Here is a 20,532-nt window from a genome sequence, read left to right as displayed (position 1 = left end):
GGAAAACAAGAATGGCATAGGTGGACATAACTGTAAGCCATATTAAGTTACTTCTATTTTAAGAAACCATCTGTAACCAGATGATTTTAAAGTAAGATAAATGTTTGTTGTCTTAATATTATTCTCAGAAAATATTAATAACCTGATGCATAAGCAAAAGTCATTGATTTCCCCTTATGGTTATTGGTCAGAGTTATAATGCAACAAAACTGTCAGTGTAGACCATCTACTCCACAAAGTCCCTTTTATCATTCTAACTGGCGGAGATTTCAGTTTACTCTGAGTGCCCATCAAAATCCTGGTTAGACTCATACCACCCTTGTGTCATACTAATTTGTTATTTCTACTGATAAAATTTTCCCTACTACCTTGTTAATTCCACGAGGGTAAGAATTTTGATTTTCAGACAGCATGACTCCTTTCTTTGGTGAATATGCACTGATTGCTTATTAAGTCCCAGCACTCTATAACCAGTGTCAGAGTGCCCCAAAAGGCTTTTGCAAGAGCAGTCAACACAGTGTGCGGTGGATCTACAACAGGCTGGAGTAGAGGTGTACCCGTGTGCAAGGTACAGTGTCTGCTCTAATGCAACAAAGAAGCTATTTCAATAAAAAGAAAATAACAGTATTATAATAAGGCTAGTTGCATATTGTGGAAACCGTGAAAGACATGCTTATATCTAGATTGAGATGAACGTGTATGTGTGTGCGTGTGTGTGCATGTGCGTGTGTGTGTGTATCATGTGGGTATTGAGGAAAAGTTAAACTGAAACCTAAATGCGAACCCAAGTTAACCAAGTGAAATATAGGTCAGGAAACAGAACATTCAAATGTATCTAGCAGAGTTGACAATTAATAAATCTAAGAGAATGGTTTAATTTGGATATATATTTCAGAAAATAAAGATTTATCCTCCCTATCTCTGTGTAGTTCATATATGAAATTATATAGAAAGAAAACCCTGCCTTAGAGTACGTAGAAAACTTATGCATTGCTTTATACTTCCTATAGCTTAAATAACCCATTTGGCGTTAATATCTCTTCAGAATGACAGATTGTGTTATGTAATGTGCTAATGTAGATATCAGTCTGAAATTATGCTACTTTCCAATTTGCTCCCTTGCACTGTGAGTATATTTTAAAAATGGCAATGCAGGTAAATCACAGGGTGAGGAAAATGTTATAGAATTTACAAAGTAAGTTATAAATAAATGTCTAATGTTATATAAGAGGTATTTAATCAATTATCAAATTTGACTTCTTTGTAAAAATACACAGTTCATGCCATCCTGGTAAAAAATTACTTGGGAAATTATGCTTATTTTTTATATTAATTCTGAAACAAATGTTCATTTTCTCACTGAACTCTGTTCTCTGCTTAACACTGTCAGAGTAGGAAGGTTATTGTAGATGTCTTTCGAATGTGGATTAAATTAATCTCATTCTCCCTTATTATCCACAAAACTAATAGGTGCAACTAACAGGCATTTTTACAGACACCAGCTGTTCCAGACTTAAGTATCCCTGTCCTCCCAAGCATGCAGGTTACCATCAGATGACCTGCCTTATCAATTCTGACCCCATGTCTAGCCCATTCAAATCCCAGGGTTTTGTGAATATAGCAAAAACATAGAACTTTACACTCTACAAAGGTTTTGCCATTTCAGACTTTCATAGATTAATTATAAATTCTGTTCTCAGCCATCACTTTACACATATAGGTTTCTAAGCAACACTATCCTGCAGGTTCAGAAGGGGGAAGACAAAAGGAACTTACGAAAATATGCTTTATTATACAATATAGGCATTCTTGTATATCTGATGCATATTTATATTTACCAACATTCCTCTTTATTTTTTGTTTTTCAGGTTTGATTTGTCTTGGCACTCAACCAAACATAAGTTACCAGCAGTCCTCAAGTTGCAAAGGGTGGGAGACAGAGAAGTATTTGAATCTTTGGAAAATCAAATGCTTCTAACGATAGAAATTCATTCTGTCATCTTGAATATATCACTTTCTATTTTTTTTATCTCTACCCCCAAAAGTAGTACTTTTGCTACTCACATAAGTATACTCTATTGCTATAGCACAAGTACCTTCTGTCATGTAATTCTAAGAAAAACTCTGACGAGGTCGCGAATATGCAACAGTCAAAGTGTATAAGCTCAGTAAATGCTGTAAGGTGATAGAAGAACTATGGAGCCAGACATCCTTTTCACCCACTGAGGTGACCTTCTACTTTCTTCATTCACAGCATTTGAGACTTTGAAGGGAGAAATCATCTCTGTTCTTCGAAATCTTTGTATACCACCATGGCCATTTTGCATGCTGGCCAGATTCTACTAATTTATAATAATAAAGCTTTAAAAAAATGAATAAGTTAAGAAGAATGAAGGTAAACACTCATAATGTTTTATGCTAATTGGGTGCTGACTAAACACTAGGCGCTGTTCTAACCAACATATATTAACTCACTGAATCTCATCAACCCTCTGAGATTGCTACTAGCATTATTGTTATTTCTAAAAGAGAACACTGAGGCATGAAGAGGTACATAATTACCCAAAGACACAGCTTGAAAGTGGTGAAAAGCAAGGAAGGGGCTAGGCTGGATCCAGCTAGATGTTCTGGCTCTAGAATCTGCTTTTAACCAATATTCTATACCGCCTCTCCTACTTTCTCATCAAAACTTAATGTCTCCAGTCTCCCTCCCCTTGCTAATCACAAGTCCAACCAGGCAGGCAATTGAAGCCAAGGAATCCCTTTTACTCTGCAAATGAAGCTTTAAGGCAAGTCCTCTAACAACCTAATTATATGGCTAACACATAACCAATCTGTAATAAAGCTAGTTATTTTTATTATCTACCAAGTGATTATAGATTATAAGGGGTGTAGAAAAGAGTATATGCAACAGACCCTTCCTAGGAGAACTTGACATTTTTTGGGGGAAATCATATAGACAAGAATGAAACAAAGGAAAGACATAGGGTAACAACTAAGGAGGTGGTAAGGACACCTGACAAGTCCTAAATGTTTTTCAAAAGAAGGAGACCACTATGGGCTGCAGTTCTAGGAAAAAAAAAAAAAAAAAAAAAATCTGAATTCCTTAATTGTATGGAGGGATTTGAGTTGAATTATAAAGATCCCCAAAAATAAAGACCATTTGAAAGTCTATAAAATCTCTCCCATTTTAGTTTATCAGCATGAGTACAGATGTGGAGTTGTAAAAAAGAATAAGGGAAAAATAAAACAAGATGAAACCAGAGAGGGAGACAATCATAGGAAACAAACTGAGGGTTGCTGGAGGGGAGGGGTGTGGAGGGATGGGGTAATTGGGTGATGGACATTAAAGTATGTGATGTAATGAGCACTGGGTATTATATAAGACTGATGAATCACAGACCTGTACCTCTGAAACCAGTAATACATTATATGTTAAAGTGGTAAATTGTATGTTATGTTAAAGTGATAAATTGCATGTTATGTGAATTTTACCACAATAAAAACAAGTACATTACAAAAAAAATTAAAAAAAGAATACGGTATGTTCATGAGACAAAAATGGTGTGAGCATGTTAGAATAGGCTGGATGTAGTGTAATCAGACTGTGTTCAGAGAGAAGAACCACTAAATCCCAGAAGCGATCAGACCCAGGCTGTTATCAAGCTATAATGGAAAGTGAAAACAGAGAACAAGAGTCAAAAAGTGTTATCAAAAATTGTGGGGAGATTGTTAAGTGTGCTAAGGCATCAATAAAAATGCTGTGGTCGTCAAGAAAGATTGTCTAAGAGGAAAGCAAAAGAAGAAAGACCATTGGGTGTAAATTGCTTAAGGAGATGGAAAGGAACTGAGGTACGTGGTTGGAGGAGAGTATTGGTTAGCTTTATCAACATGTCAGTAAAGCTTAGAACTACACATTGCAAATTCTACTTTGTAGAAATCTTAAAAAGTTAATGAGATTTGCAACAGAAACATTCATTTGAATATGGCATGAAGCATTATTGAGTCTGCTATTCTGCAAGAGTGGTAATCTAAGCCATATACTATGTTATAGTGGGTGTTGCAAATAAGGCTAAGTACAAAAAATTTTGCAATTTATGTATTTTTACTTATGTCATTTTAAAAGCTATATAATTAAAATTCAAATAAGAAAAAAATCTGTGCATGAATTTCTTCCCTACAAAACTTAGATTCACGTAAGGGTTTGTTTTAGTATAAATTCTCTTAACATTCTCTCTCTCAACATTTTTAACCAGATATGCTATACTAAAAAGCTCAGAATAGCAAGTTGAATATGCAAATAGTAGTTGATTTCTGGTAAACTTTACTTATTTTTGTATTATAGCCAAAAAAAAAAAAAAACTGAGCACATTTTAATGGGTACATGAAATCGAAATGTCTTCCCTTTCAAACAATTACAGGCAACTTCACTCCTACAAATTATAATCATCTCTCAAGAGGAACCCTGGATTCACTTGTGCCCTTGCCTATTTCCCCAGGTGCTCTACTGCTTTCCTAGGAATTTTGAATTCATCAACAGCCCCTCAAAGACTTACTCATAATTCACAGTACATTGATTTCATCTGCTGAATTCATGCCATAAATCTCTCAAAAGGAAAAAAAAGTTCTAATATGTATACTTTCTTTTATTGCTTCCTATGAAAAATGCCTCTTCTAACGCTACATCACAGATTTTTCCCTGTTAGTTACCATTTACAACTTTCTCATTCAAGTCAAAAGTACAAAGAAAAACAAAAAGTTTTTCAGTCACATTGCATACACAGAGATGTGGGACAATTAAAGTGGCTTAATAGCAGCTAATCACAAGGGACTTGAAAGAAAAATTCAGCACCATTTGAGCTAAATCTAAAAAAGTGTCTACTCTTGAAGTTGACAGAATCAATTAAATGGCATTAAATCCACTAACCCATAGTTTTGTTTTATCTTTTCCCCACTAGATAATCCTTTTTTGTCTCATTTTATTTCTTCACCACCAAAGATAGATTGATTTCTAGTTCATGGATAAAGCCAGATATTATTGTCCTAGTCCACTACTGGTTGTCAAGAAACATTATATAACAAATAAAACAGAAAACAGTTTTAAAAAGCGAGGCCAAATTTCATCATATCAATTAGGAGCTTCTGGAGATAGGCTAATGATCACTTTCACAACCGTGTTGATTATAGAAGTTGCAAATTCTCCCCCTTCATTTATGTGTGCAGCCCCTTTGTAGTTCCACCCATCAGTGGGAGTCTATTTCTCCATTCCCTGAATCTGAATTGGCCATGTGATTTTCCTTGACCAATGAGACATTAGTACATATGGCTTATAAAATGTTTGCATATTCTCATTTCTGAGAACCATCTGACCATCCCAAGCTAGCCTGTTGGATGAGAGACTCATGGCCCAGTAATCCAGAATATAGCATGCCAACTGTCAGACGTGATGGAGGCCATCTGAGACCATCCAGCTGCCATCGGATCCAAAGCTGCCAGAGATCTGAAGAACTGACACAGACCAGAAGAGCCACCAGCCAACCAATAGAATAGTGGGATAAATAAGCAGTTGTTTTAAGACACTGGGTTCTGGGATGGTTTATTATACAATCGAAACTAATTGATATACACCAATCTCTCAACTCCTAGACTAGGGATTAAAAAAAAAATACAGGTAATTAAGTTTAAACTGACATTTCATACAGAAATCACTCTGATCAGGGATTATTAATCTCACTACCTCCACCCTCACTCACCTACTGAGACTTAACTTGGTAGTGATCTCATACTGGGATGTTAATTCATATGTGAATCACTATCCATTTCCCAAATCCACCTAGTATCTTTGTAAGTGCTCTATCCTATGGCAGATGCATCAGCTTGCCAGTTTCTTCTCATTCCTTCTCTCCATTCCTAATCAAACTTACTAACTATAACAACTTGAGAGCCCACCATAGGTTTCAAAGTTCAAGTTTTATAATAAGCAAAGGCCTTAACTCTCTGCCACATTGACATGATCCAGCAGTTTCGGATTCTGCAAACAGAATCCTTGTCAGACCATCTAACATGATCTACTAGGGCAATCTCCTGAGCCTGAGTACCTTTGCAGAAAACTTTTCAGCCTCCTATCTCAAGACTGATTCTCCACATAAAACTGTTAGTATTTGACCACATGGCCTTCTACTCTGTCTATCACTGTCAGCTGTTCTGACACATTGATGAAGAACCGGGAAGCGCTGAATCTATGAATAATCCTAACACTGATAACTGAACACTCCTGAGTTCTCCTTGCCAATTCTCTGCCTCCAAGACCTGAACCACACCTCATATTTTCCCTACAGAACTTCAGTAGAATGTTCTACGTATAACTCAGAGTTCTTTTTTTTCTTTCCCTAATAATGTTCTTCATGAATTTTTCTGCTCTTCATATTAAGTAGCTTCTACCTGTGGTTTCAATATCTCTTATTCAGCTATGTCAGTGCCCTGGAGGGATCTGGTCTTGATCGATACTATAGGGTAAGAGATTTTAGGACAATCATGCCTATGAAGGGGATCAGAGTATGCCACCCCAAAATATGCTACTAAGACATAAGGATTATTGTAAACTGAAGGCAACTGAGAAACAGCAGATGCAGGAAATCCTCTCTACCCTGCCCCTATCTACTTAACAATAGGTCATAAATTTTCCTTTGTGAAGGTGTCCCCTCTCTAGGGATACTGAGGAGAGAAGAGCAATTGTTACCACTGGAGTTGGAGATAGCACTGAAATGAGTCTACATAAACAGCATCCTACTAAACAACCATTATCTTCCATTAGTTTCCCCATATACCTCTCTTCCCACAATTTACTTCCTCTAGGAACCCAAACTCTTTTTTGTTTGTTTGTTTTTATTTTTGTTTAGCTACATCTCTGCAGTTGATCACCCTCTGTTAAAATGGTCTATCACTTCTTTTCTATGAAGGCCTCCATGCACAGAAAAAAATTAACATTGAACACTTTGTGTGCTTTTTCTGATAAGCTGTTTTCTATCAGTTTAATTCACATTTCATTGACCAAAACCCAAGAGGGTACAGGAAAAATTGTTTCCTCCCCAATGTGACACAGGCCATCTTCTTGGAGAGACTCTGATATTTTAAGAAACTATGAATTCATGGAAGTCATACTGAGCACACAGCCTACAACTTAATGAGGAGGAAATCCCATGTTCTCTTTCCCTCTGTACTAAGCATGACTCTGCTTTCCATAATTTGATGATGATGTTATCCTGCGTCTTCCATTGGAGCATAAACATTATCCCTTGCCTCACCATTTGCTGACTCCCTATGCACAATGTTCATCCTTTATTCTTACCTTTTTTTTAATCTTAGTAATTTCAATGTATAATAAAGCAATGCTCCTTTATGTCTTTCCAATATTTGCAATTATCTCAATAAGTAATCTGAAAATTGTGTTAGCTAATAAATATGTCTGAAAGTATTTCTTTATTTTATAAAATCTGAAAAAAAGTGAGTAGCTAAGATTCTCACATTTTGAGAATGTCTTTATGATATATACCAAGCAAATTAAAAATAAATACACTTTAAAAGCTGACATTTTTACCTTTGAAATTGCAAACAGAAAAATTAACATAATCAAATGAATTTTTAGGCACTCATAAAAGGATATGGAATTAGCCCACTTAAAGGAAAAGAAAAAGATATTTCCAGTACAATATAATTTAAAAGAAAGGTGTATTGCCACCAGTAGTCTTGAAAAAAAAAATATATATATATGTAAAAGCATTACAAAGGAAGAGGGTTCAAGATGGTAGTATAGGAAAACCCTGAACTTACCTCCTCTCAGGGACACAACAAATTTACAACTATATATGAAACCATTTTTCTCTGAAAAGGACCTGAGAACTAGATGAACAGCACCTCCACAAAAAAAAAAAAAAAAAAAAAAAAGATGCATTGAGAAGAGTAAGAGAGGCAGAGACACCACCTCCCCTGGGACCCTAACTCAGCAGTGGTGACCTCATAATCACAATGGTGATTCCCAAAATATAGAACACTCCCAGAAGGAGTGAAGAAATTATGTCCTTCATCAGGAACTCCAACCGTGGGGGCTGTCACCAGAAAGATGAGCCCCCAAAATGTCTGGTTTTAAAAATCAATAGGGATTAAGATCAGGAAAATCATAGAATTACAGGGAATGGAGACCCGACTCTTAAAGGGGTTGCAAGAAAACCCACTCACCCTGAGATCCTGGGCAAAGCAACAGATTGAAAGTTGCCTAGACCATAAGTGAGAGAGACCGACTTACCAATTTTAAAGTGGCAGCTGGAGAGACAGGAACTTGTAGGCTTTATCCAGGGACAGAAGCCCTGACAGATGCCACTTTTGAAATTTCATCCTAATTTGCTGGTGACGGAACTGATAGGCACCATTTTTGGTGCTCTCCCTCTAGCCTGCTAGCACTATAGGGCATGCTCTGCCTACCCAGTGGTATAACCAGCCTGGGCAAGCTCCCATGCCAATTAACCCCATGCAGACACCAAGCCATAACTGGGAGGGATGAGATTCTTGAACTCTGCCCTCTTTCCTCAGCTAAGGAGACAAGATGCAAGGACAGGGTGAGGACCCTGAGCCGTGCCCTCCCTGCAGAGCGGCTAAGCTACAAGACCAGACAAGTGCCCCAGCCACGCCCTTTCTGCACAGCACTCAAGCTGTAACGGGCCTGGGTAGGTGTCCTGAGCCCTACTCATCCAGCAGAAACAGAGTGAGCAGTAACCAGGCCAGGGAGAGCTCCAGGTCCTGCCCTCCTTGCAGTAACCTACCCACAAGAGGGCTGGGTCAGAGCTCTGAGCCCCGCTCACCTCACAGAGGGACATAGCAGCAACTGAGAAGGGTAAGCTCCCTCAGCCTGGCTCTTCCTGCACGGCAGCTACAGCTCTATGGTATCTCCTTGGTATCTTTAAATACTTAATCACATTTCCATGAATTACTTTTGTTGGTAAGTAGTAAAATATGTAACGAGATGAAATGCATTGTACCAGATTTATTAAAATGGAATACCAAGACAAAAATGAATTTTATATCTTATTTGTATTTATTTGTATGCCAGTAACTCATTTTGGGGGGGGGGGTACTTTTTTACTTTATTTGTTGTTTTTATTTTTGGTTTGGCAAATCAAACTATAAATTCTCCTACAAAACTTCAAGAGAGGATTATAATGGTTAAACAAATTAGCAACTTCTTGGAGGGATGGGGTGGCATAAGGAGAGTATTTAGAAAAGTTTATGTAAATTATCAATGTAAACTAATCCTAATTAATTTTTAAATTCTAGTCTGACCTTAACACACTACCACATTTGTAATTATTATAATTATTTCTGATTGTTTAACAACTCTAACACATATTCTAAAAATAATTTAGGAGATAATTATCCAAAATAATCCACAAATGTGTCACAAATACAGTAATATAAAGTTTTAAATTAAATAAAATTATGCTTGTTTTTATGTTCCTTGCATACCCTTTCTCATAAAATCTTCACCAAAAAAAAATTATGAGTTTGCTTCCCATTTTGTAGGTGAGGAAATTGACAGTATAACACAGGAAATAAATAACAAAGTGGGATTTGACTCCGAACTTGACTGATTCCCAACTCCTAGCTATCATATTTCACTTCTTCCATGTGAGTTAACACATACATCCACTGAAGTGTTAGTGGTTTTAATTGCTTTGATTTTAGTGGGGAGGATTAGAATGGTTTGGTTGTATGTATACTTTAATTAATATGCTTTCAGTTTAATTTACCACTGTGGAAACAGGATCTATAATAATGCAACAACTCCCAAGTCATCTCTGCCTTCAGACATGACCTTTAAACTTCCCTGATCACAACACAGCCAGAGTGATGATTATAAAACAAAAATCCTAGTATATGTGTACCTTATAACAGTCGTATTTCCCTTTATCTACTAAATAAAACCAAAACTACTTATCTTGGATATTAGGACACCAATGTTCACTGCAGCACTTTTACAATAGTGAAAAAGTAGAAAGAAACCAAGTGTCCATAAACAGATGAACGGATAAACAAAATGTGGTATATACATAAATTGAATGTTATTCAGCCACAGAAAGGGGAATGAACTTTTTTTTTGGGGGGGGAGAGGGAATGAACTTTTGATATGTGCTACAACATGAATGAACCTTGAAAATATTATGCTAAGTGAAATAAGCCACACACAAAAGGTCAAATATTATATGATTATACATGCAATATCTAAAATAGGCAAATTCATAGAGAAAAAAAGCACATCAGAGGTTACCAGGGTTGTGGGGAGCAGGGGATGGAGAATAATTGCTTAAACAGAATTTTATTTGAAGTGATAAAAATGTTTTGGAAATAGTTGTGATGGTTGTATAATATTATGAATGTAATTAATGTCACTGCATTGTACAATTAAAAAATAGTTAAAATAGCTAATTTTATTTATTGTATGTGTATTATATTTTATGCATTGTATATATAACCTAATTTTTAAAAAAATTAATAATGTAATATAACAAAAACTATTAAGTTGTGCACTTTTAATGGGTGACTGTATGGTATATAAACTACATCTCAATAAAATCTTTTTTTTTTTTTAAACACTTCTTATCTTGGCAGATCAAATCCTTTATTATTGGAACCTCTCTAGAACTCCAGCTTCTTCTCACACCGATTCAGGCCACATAACCCACATTCTAATCCTACCAAATAATATACGACTCTTTGTCTACCCTGTGCTTTTTCATGTCTTTGTACCAAAATTTTCTGAGCCCTTACTCTAGAAGAGTAGTTTGGAAACTTCTTGATTTGAGAAATTTTACTCTCTTAAAAATTATTGAGGACTTGAGAGAAATTTTGTGTGAATTGTGCCTATAGCTATTTACCATATTAGAAATTTAAACTAAAAATGTTGTTTTAAATATATATTACTCTCTTTTAAAATAAAAATGAATTGATTGCCTATTAATATAACTAGCATCTTCTAAGAAAATATCTGTGTTGTTTTAAGTGAGAAGAGAATATTGTTTTATAATTTTACAAATCTGTTTAGTGTTTGTTAGAAGACAGCTGGATTCACACATCTACTTCTTCATCCTAGCTGTAATGTTGTTTTAATTGAAGTATGTGAAGAAAATCACATGGCTATGAAGTTGGAAGAGAGAGAAGTGTTTTAGTAGAGTTTTCAGATAATTCTGGATATTCTTTCACACTATACCAACACATAACAAGCAGTAGTTATTTAAAGGTTACCTTCAGTGTAGAATCAGAACCCACAGTGGTGAACTTTTCATACCCTATTACATTAAAATTCATTGGTCTATCCTACACTTTGAATGGATCATTTACCCATGCATGATTTTATCATGTCATTTGCAAAATATTGGTTCCCTAAGTTATGCATATCTGTTGACACATTTCATGATGCAATACCCCCCAAAAATCACCTCAGTAATATCACTACCCATCTCATCAGAAAAGCCTGTAAGCATTGGAAAGTTATCAAGTTTACTGTGCTTGATACAAGTCTTCCAGAATTCTAATTTTTACTTGAAAGCTTGATTTCTATTATTTGCAGCAGATATTGTCAGTCATTTTCCTTGTAGTGACAGACTCATTGTATTCATTCTTTAGAAAATGTCTGCTACACACCTAGGTCTGAATAACCATAGTCTGTCTGTTCTTCATTCTTTCAAGTAAAACATGGCGTTCCATAAAAGAAACATGAACCCAAATAATCGCACAAATACTTGGTTTCCTTCAGGCAATCATTGCACTTCAGAATGCAGCAAAAGTGCCTTATATATATTTCATCACACAGAATATTAAAGAGATGTGTACTGAAGGATCAAGATTTAATAAAATAAAAATGTTCTACTCTCTTCAAGGACGTTCTTTAAGTGCAACTGGCTCTTTCTTTCCCAGCTATTGTAGTATCTGTTCTTTCCCAGCTATTAAGTGGCAGTGAAAAATACAATGACTACTAGGATAGTTGGGTGCCATTGCTTTGATCAGTACTAAGTTGCCAGCAGTTTAGTCACCACTGCTTTTACACCATCAATGCAAATGTCAATACCGTGGAAAAGGTAATTATCTAGTATTATCATAAAAATAACTCTTAGACTCCTTGAACACATACCAGGGAACCCCAGGAAACCAAACTTGAAGACCACAAGTCTAGAATTATCCTTCTTCCTCTTCTCCTCCCCTATCTGGCCCAGTCAACTAATAGATTCCTATTGATCCTTTAAATTTCCTCAACTCAGGTCAGTGGCATCTTGTACCCTGCCCCAAACAGATTATTTTTGTTCTCTAGTCCTCTAGTATCTTGTAGATTCTACTGAATTTTAATGTTTGTTGACTTGTAGTTTCTTCTGAAACTGTAGCTTCTAAATGTCTATGGACTAATTAATACATTGTGGATATAATGTAAGCACTTCCAACTCTAAATTGTATCAGTCTAGAAAAACTGGAGGACCACAGTATTATAATCTAAACTTCATAGATATATACTGAATCAATAAAAGTCAAATATGTCCAAACTTTATGATCAGTACAGTTACAGTTGCATTGTTTCTCTCTCTCTCTCTCTCTCTCTCTCTCTCTCTCTCACACACACACACACACACACACACACAAGCCAAAATGGCATGTTGGCATGTTCTGGAATTTACAAATGGATATGAAATTATCAATAAGTAGGTACCTGTACTTAGAGAATAAAGAAATGAGAATGTATATTTATACAAGTATATGTTTTAACTAATTTAGAAAATCTGAGTAAGATTTGAATATGCAAATACTGGCCTAGCAGAATGGCAGGCATAGCATGGGGTGGCAATGTGCAGTAAAAAGTCTGACCATATTTATATTTACATTTATATGAGTAAACATACAGTAGGTGCTGGATCTTAGTAGTTATCAGGTATATTAATATAAGCTGACATTTTTTTACAAATTAGATAGTCATAGCCAATAAATTACGAAATTATTGTTGGAAAAAGTATGGGACAATAAACCTTTTCACATACAGTTGATGAAAATATAAACTGATATGGTCTTTTTGGACAGAAATTTGTCCAGCTATAAAAAATAAAATAAACACCAACTGACTTTCCAATTATATTTCTATGATTCTACACTAAAGAAATACATGTGCAAATAAACATATTTATATGCACAAATTTTCATTGTGACATTGTAGGTAATGATGAAATACCAGAAACAACTTAAATGTTTATCAGAAGAAAATGGTCAAATAAATTAGTTTATCTTTAGTACAGAATAGGCATAGGCTTTCTAAAGAATGAGATAGAGCCTTATATACTGAAATAAATGCTTTTCAAGATATTTGATAGTTAAAAAAACAGCTGAATAATGCATATAGGATCATTCAATTTTGTAATTACAAATGACATACACACATACATGAAAAAACTTCTGAATGCATGACAGCTGTCAGCTATGGATAAATATATGGAATTGATGTTGCAATGATGAGGCAGAAATTTCATTTTTAAATCCATATTACTTGAATACTTTACTATTAATTTAATAAACTAATTTGCCATTTTAAAAGTAATGAAAAGGACAGACCTCAAGAATAGTGAAATTGGAAAAGTGGGGGATATATGAAAATCACATAGAAAAGAGGTTGTATGAGAAATATATTGAAAGTTCCATGATTAGAAACTAATAATCAAAATATACATACTGTACATGCTGAGAAGTAATTGCTTCTTTGACTTTTGGTGGATCAGATAATATAGGTGCATTATTCTTGGACATAAACTCAAAAAATGTAATTGCTACATGCAATTACCACTCCAATTTCTCTGCTAACGCAAATGATACTCATTTTCACTAAACTATTTTTTAAAAATTATTGTACTTACTTTCAACGATTACTTGTCTGTCTTCCCAGTTATCTTTAATAAGCTGTATATTTCCGAAGTGTGCGTCACTGTAAAATATCCGGTTGGTACCTTTTCTTCTTTGATTATAGTCAAAAGCCAAGGCTATGACATTCTTGAAATAACGTGGATTCTCATATGGCCTTATTGGTGAATTTAAATTGGTTTCATCAGAAAGATGTATACTTTTTAATATTGTTCTCCCTGAATACAGCAAATAACCTTCGTGCCTTAAGCAAGTAACTCCATCCTCTGCCAAATATCCATGGGCGCAAGTGCAAGTTCTCTGAGAATTTCCTCGATAAAGACAGAGTTGCTGACATCCACCATTATCTTTGGCACAAACATTGGTCCCTAAAGAGGAGAAAAGATACATACACAAACATATGTATTTGTTTTTCTTTTGTTTTTCAAGTGATTTTTCTTACAGAAATATTTTTAAAAATAATGTTGAATAGTCTTTTTATTAATACTGGTCAGTAAAAAAAAATCAAATACTATAAAGTACTGATTTTTTTATACCAGTTTAAAATCTTGGATTTCTTATTTCAAAGATCGCATTCTTCTGCTCCAAATACCGTCCAAATAAAAGTATTAAAATTTTCCCTCAATCAGCCAGTTACATGTATAACTCTTTTTTGAAACTTGATGCTGAAATTGCAATAGGTTTTATGTATTATAATCTTTGGCACAAGTAACAATTCTCTCAAAACATGAACTGAATTCACCAACAAACAGTGCACTCGCTGCTTTAAAATCTTGTCTATGAAATATGAAAGCTATCAAAGAAATTTACAGCTCCAATGCACCTAACCTCCTAAGTGTATATAAGCATAAGTTTTTACTTCAGTTTTGAGTGAAGATGTAATATACTATTAAGATTTCTCGATCAGACTAATTTTCCTCCATGAATCCATCATCAGCTCCAAAATTATTATACCTATCTTTGATGTCAAGAAAATTAATTACAATTTATTTTAATGGACATTATTATGGATATTTAATGACATAAAATAGACATTTAATTTGAGGTAAATTTTAAAAAAATATCCAAACCACTACCATATCAGTTTCAATACACACATTTTAAGGAAGTGATGACTTCAGAAATATTTCACACCAACAGCAAACTTCTGAAGCCATAATCACTTTATATATCAAAATATAACCCCAAACACATATTTTTGGCTACTTTTTATTCTCTAATATCTTAATTGTGCTTTGTATTTTTTGTTGAATATGTATATATATCAAGATAGTCTATGTTACTTAGCCCAAACCTATACTGAAGACATGCCAGGTATATAAAATGTCCATATAAATACACTGTCCTAGGCAAAAATATCAATGTTTGAACTATTTTACATTCATTTCATTAGGCTACTGTATGATTTTTGTAGGAAATTAGATGTAAAAAATAGAATTTTGAGGTTTTGGATTCATATGAATCCTTAAGTTTGATAAATGGTTTAGAAATAGGACAGGAGGGAACCTGGGTGGCTCAGTCGTTAAGCATCTGCCTTCGGCTCAGATCATGATCCCAGGGTCCTGGGATCGAGCCCTGCATCGGGCTCCCTGCTCCCTGGGAAGCCTGCTTCTCCCTCTCCCTCTCCCACTCCCCCAGCTTGTGTTCCCTCTCTCGCTGTCTCTCTCTGTCAAATAAATAAAATCTTTTTAAAAAAATAGAAATAGGAGAGGAATGACATAAGATGTATTCATTATATAAGCGTGCTGACCTTTCTCTCTTACTCGGTTAAAGATTTTAACCTCCTTCAGGTTGACTCCAAGACCTGTTCTCATGGTTATGGTGTCTGTGGCATCATTCTTGTGGCCTCTTCTGATGGACCCGTTGGCATGTGCTCTGACAAGAAGTTGAACATACATGATCAACAATCTTTAAGTAATTCACATCAAGTCAGTTATTTAAACCGAAGATAACAGATGGCCAAGCAGAAGGGGAAAGAAACCAACTTTAGTCTGTGACATTGAAATGCTTGAGCCTGGAATAGCAAGAGTGCCTAACTTTCTGTGGAAATTACATGGCTTTGTGAGATCCTTTTTGTGACCTTGCTAAGGAATGGCTAATCCTACAAGGGTAAAGCAACTGGCATGAAATTTTGAGACTCAAATACTTATGAAAAAATAAATTACCTGTCAGACCAGTAGATGTAAGCCCCAAAGACCGCAACTGAAAACATATCCACATTGCTCCCTGACAGCACCATCTCACGATTCCCTCCAGTCTCGAGGTCGATTCTTTCTATTTTGTCTGTACGAGCATCACACCAGTACAATTTGTTTTCCTAAAGATCGATTGAAAAGTAATATTACAAGCTGTTTTGGATTAAGTGGTTTATTAAAAAAATAAGAGAATGGTAAGAGTGGATTAATGCAAGTTGGCAGTTAATGCACTCTAAATACTTAAGAAATCCAACACACCTCATAGTCAATGGAGATACCATTCGGCCATGCTATTCCCATGCTTACGAGGATAACCTTCTCTGAGCCATCTAAGCGGGCCTTTCCAATGCAGGGCATCTGTCCCCATTCAGTCCAGAACAAGTAGCTGAAATGAAATTGTTGATTTATAGTAATATGCAAATAAACACAAAAACACATATTATTAATAATAAAGCAGTAACATCCATACCAATAGAACAAAAATAATACATTTTAGAAATCAATACACATGTGTGTTTATGTTTACAAAAAATAATTTTTTATTGTAAAAAATATTTAACTATTCTTAGAAATCACAAGGATGGATTCAAAATCCCTCCAAAATACTTTGCTCATGCAAAGTATTTTGTCTGAAATGCTTTTCTCCAACCTGTTTGATTCATTTGCTCTTGTTCCTATTTCAAACATCATTTCACTCAAAAATTCTTTTGTGTTCTGATTATTGTACCATATACTCTGCATGGATTACAGTGGCAAACTTACAGTGTTATATTTCTTATATTTCTTTACAGTGTTATTTTTTATTAATGTCTTTTGCCTCCACTGGACAATAAGCTCAAAGAGGACAGTGATCCTTTCTCCTTTTCATCTACTAGGACACCTACAGCACTAGGAAATTAGAAAATTTTAAAAATAAAAATAAAAATTAGTGGTAGATAAATATTTAATTTATTAATGCATACATGAATGCACTATAATTTCAATTCTGTCCATTTACACTGCTGAATGTAACTATTCTAATTTAAATTTTGTAAGTTATCCTGTGAAGTGATCATAAAACATGGATTCATACAAAAGCAGACATTCTTATTTTAGTAATCTCATAATGCAAAATGGAATATGGAAGAAAATGAAATACAGAAAGAAAATCCAGAGCATACTGAAATAAAACATGTCAAAAAAAAAACTAAATGTAGAAAAACAGAAGGCGTATTATCTGTGCTTTTTTTCATTCATTCATTCAGCATATATAATATTTATGTTGCAAATTTATATTACAATACAAAATGCATGGTTTCAGATAAATAGGATCCACTCTTTTGAAGTTACGTCCACTGAAGTTTTTACTTAACTGTCAGAAAACAGCAATGATTAGAATTTAGAAAAATATGGCAATCATTGATTCATTCAGGCAAAAATGAGTAGTATTCTGTGCATATTAGAATACATATATATGAGTAATCATACATAAGAAAATGAGATTGCATATAGAAAAATCAAAGATGTACATTCATATTTAATATCCACTTAATGATCTTACTATTTATCCATAAAAAGATACTTAAACTATGTAAAAATACATGTATTCCCTTTATGCATATTGTTCTGATTTATTTTATTTTATTTTTTTATTTTTATTTTATTTTTTTATTTAAAGATTTTATTTATTTATTTGAGAGAGAGAATGAGAGAGAGAGAGCATGAGAGGGGGAGGGTCAGAGGGAGAAGCAGACTCCCTGCCAAGCAGGGAGCCCGATGCGGGACTCAATCCCGGGACTCCAAGATCATGACCTGAGCCGAAGGCAGTCGCTTAACCAACTGAGCCACCCAGGCGCCCTGTTCTGATTTATTTTAAAAGTTAATTTTTTTTCCTGAAAATGCTATGTAAAATAAATGTGTTGGATTTTTACAATCAGACGAAAAAGAGGTGTGGATAGAATTCCAAGTATATTAATCCTGAAGAAGTTTTCATTCATATTCACAAGCTCTATAAATCAGAAAGGGAAATCTTTGTAGCAAGAAATCCAACTAATATTTTATTGGTTAGATCTAGGCTGAAACAGGCATGAAAAAAAAAAAAATCTATGCCTGCATTATAGTTAAGAATTTTTAAAACTTGAATGGGGATTCTCAGTATTTTAAAAAATAAATTGGATAACTGGGAGGCCAAATTTGTCGCCCCATTTAACTTTTTAAGGAAAAATTTCAGCATTAATAGTGCTCCTTAAATGACGTCAGTCACTGTGTTAAAATGTCAGGGGATTGACACTGTGAAGAAGGCATTGTGGGGGCCAGGACAGACAGGTGCTTATTTATCCAGTCTGATTCTTGTCATCTACTTTAACATACTCCAGAGTTCAAATATGAAAGGAAATATGTACAATATACCTTTTATTTAATAATAATCTGCTTTCAAATGCACCAAGTGAATAATAAAAATATTATTTTGAGTGAGCGAAAGCAAATCAGCCATTTAACATAATTAAGCTCTAATTCTCACAGATACTGAAACTGTGGCTCAGGAAGTTAATGATCCACAATTGCGCAGATGATAAGGAAGGGTTGAAGCCAGGAACTTCACCCAGGCTTTATTAACCCAGGCCTGTGGTGTATTCTTTATGTTGTCTCACCAAATATAAATATAATACAACGATATAATAATCTTATACCAAATGCTATTTTTCCCTAGGTATAAGGAATAGAACAAAAATCTTCATACTTAAAAACACAAAACAAACCATGAAAAATGGTCTTACTATTGAGAAACAAGTCTCTCTTGTTCTTGTTCTTTTTTTCTCAAGTAGTCCCTGTTCATTTTAAATCTGCAATACTTCCATGCAAGAGTCTTGGATGAATGATAATAAATTTAAGAATTAAAATTATTCAAAATAAAATTGTCTTGAGTACAGATTTTACTCAAATTTTCCATAGAGATTTGATAAATTATCGTTATATATGAAGTCAAATCTGACTGAGGGAATCACTTTCATGGCTAAATAATTTATCAACTTAATAAAACTAAAAGATTCTATACCTACTAAAATTAAGCAACATTTTATGAATGTCAGGAAAGGAGTAATTTATTTGCTTCTTAAAGTGAAATTAAAAATAAAGAACTGAATAGAATTAGCACCTTGGGAACCTTCAGGGATTACAACTAAATGTAGAGAAAGAACACTAAGCTTATAAAACTGCAGGGAGAAACTTATGAATAATTTAAGATAGTAATTTACATAGATGTACTTGAGATAACTTTAACGAACATAGATTCTTGGTATCTAAGTGTGATTTTTCATGAAGGGAAGAAATGAAAATCCTTGTCACTGGTTTTTGAGACCCCGTGGAAATTCAGATTCAGTGACAGCATTACAGACTGATGTTGTTCCCATTTGAGTTCAAAATTTGCTGTAGGGAAATGTTTGTTGAGTTGTATGATATAGTGAAGTAAAGTGCCTTTAGAGTATTAACTTGGTTAATCTAGCACTGGAAATACTTCTCAAGTTTATTCCAGACCTAGAAATTTTCAGAATTGTTAAAATCAAATGTTGTGTTGTATAACTGAAGTTTCTCTGGATAATAATTTGCCCTAGGCTGTGAATTCCCATATTTACAGAGGCTTGCAGTTACATAATTTAAAATCACAAAATCAAAAATGGGACATTCAAAAGTGGTTTGAAGGATTGTAAGAATAATGTTCAGAAATCATCATAACAAAATATCCAGATTGTCTTAATGACACAGTAGTTCTTGGCAGGAAAATGTGCAATAGATACATATTATGTTCCAATATTAACATCGAATTAATTATTGACATTTGAAAAATAAGTAAAATATTCCATTTGGTGGCATTGGAATTCCCAAAGTCCCCAAAAGTTTATTGAATTTATCATATGACCCTTGTACTAATATCAGAATTACTTTACATACAGGTACACTTAGAAAGGAAAACAAATCGTTTTTTCTCTCACAATTAGTTAGATTAAAGCTCAAAAATACAGAAAATATTACAAATGCTCTTGTATAATTTCATTTTTTTTTTTTTTTTTTTTTTTTGAGAAATAAAGCTAACATGAAAACAAAGCTTTGGCTTTGGTGGGGAAGGGTAAAAAGTGTCAGGTACAAAGAAAAGAATGAATAAGCCCAAATTATTATAAAAGGAACAGGATTAAATGTGATTCTTTTAGATATAAGAACAATAGTGAAAAGCAACTAATTTAGATCAATCATTTTCTTTGAATTTAAGATTTTTTTTTTTTACTGCTAAACTATTTCCTTTGAACACAGATCTGGGTTGCAATTTTTACAATAAACTCACCATTTCTTCCTGTTCTTATGCCCTTATAAGAGAGCATGATTTATATAATTTATCAGAGTGCTAAAGAAAGATGAGAAAACCAAA

General features: G+C 34.2%; 1 protein-coding gene across 9 annotated transcripts in view; it reads right to left on the bottom strand.

Annotated features, from left to right (window-relative positions):
• Positions 1-20,532, bottom strand: part of LRP1B (LDL receptor related protein 1B) — a 1,853,519-nt gene that overhangs the window by 441,683 nt on the left and 1,391,304 nt on the right. For all 9 annotated transcript variants that reach the window (XM_032387847.1, XM_032388632.1, XM_032390176.1 and 6 more), the window contains 4 exons: positions 16,392-16,518; positions 16,104-16,255; positions 15,689-15,813; positions 13,935-14,306 (listed from right to left, as the gene is read on the bottom strand). In XM_032387847.1, coding sequence (XP_032243738.1) covers positions 13,935-14,306; positions 15,689-15,813; positions 16,104-16,255; positions 16,392-16,518 — 776 coding nt within the window. The remainder of the gene's footprint in view (positions 1-13,934; positions 14,307-15,688; positions 15,814-16,103; positions 16,256-16,391; positions 16,519-20,532) is intronic.

This window comes from Phoca vitulina, unplaced genomic scaffold, assembly GCF_004348235.1.
Source record: "Phoca vitulina isolate PV1807 unplaced genomic scaffold, GSC_HSeal_1.0 scaffold1, whole genome shotgun sequence".
NCBI classification, from domain to species: domain Eukaryota; kingdom Metazoa; phylum Chordata; class Mammalia; order Carnivora; family Phocidae; genus Phoca; species Phoca vitulina.
Note: the sequence above shows the minus strand (reverse complement) of the source record. Positions and strands in the feature narration are given on the sequence as shown.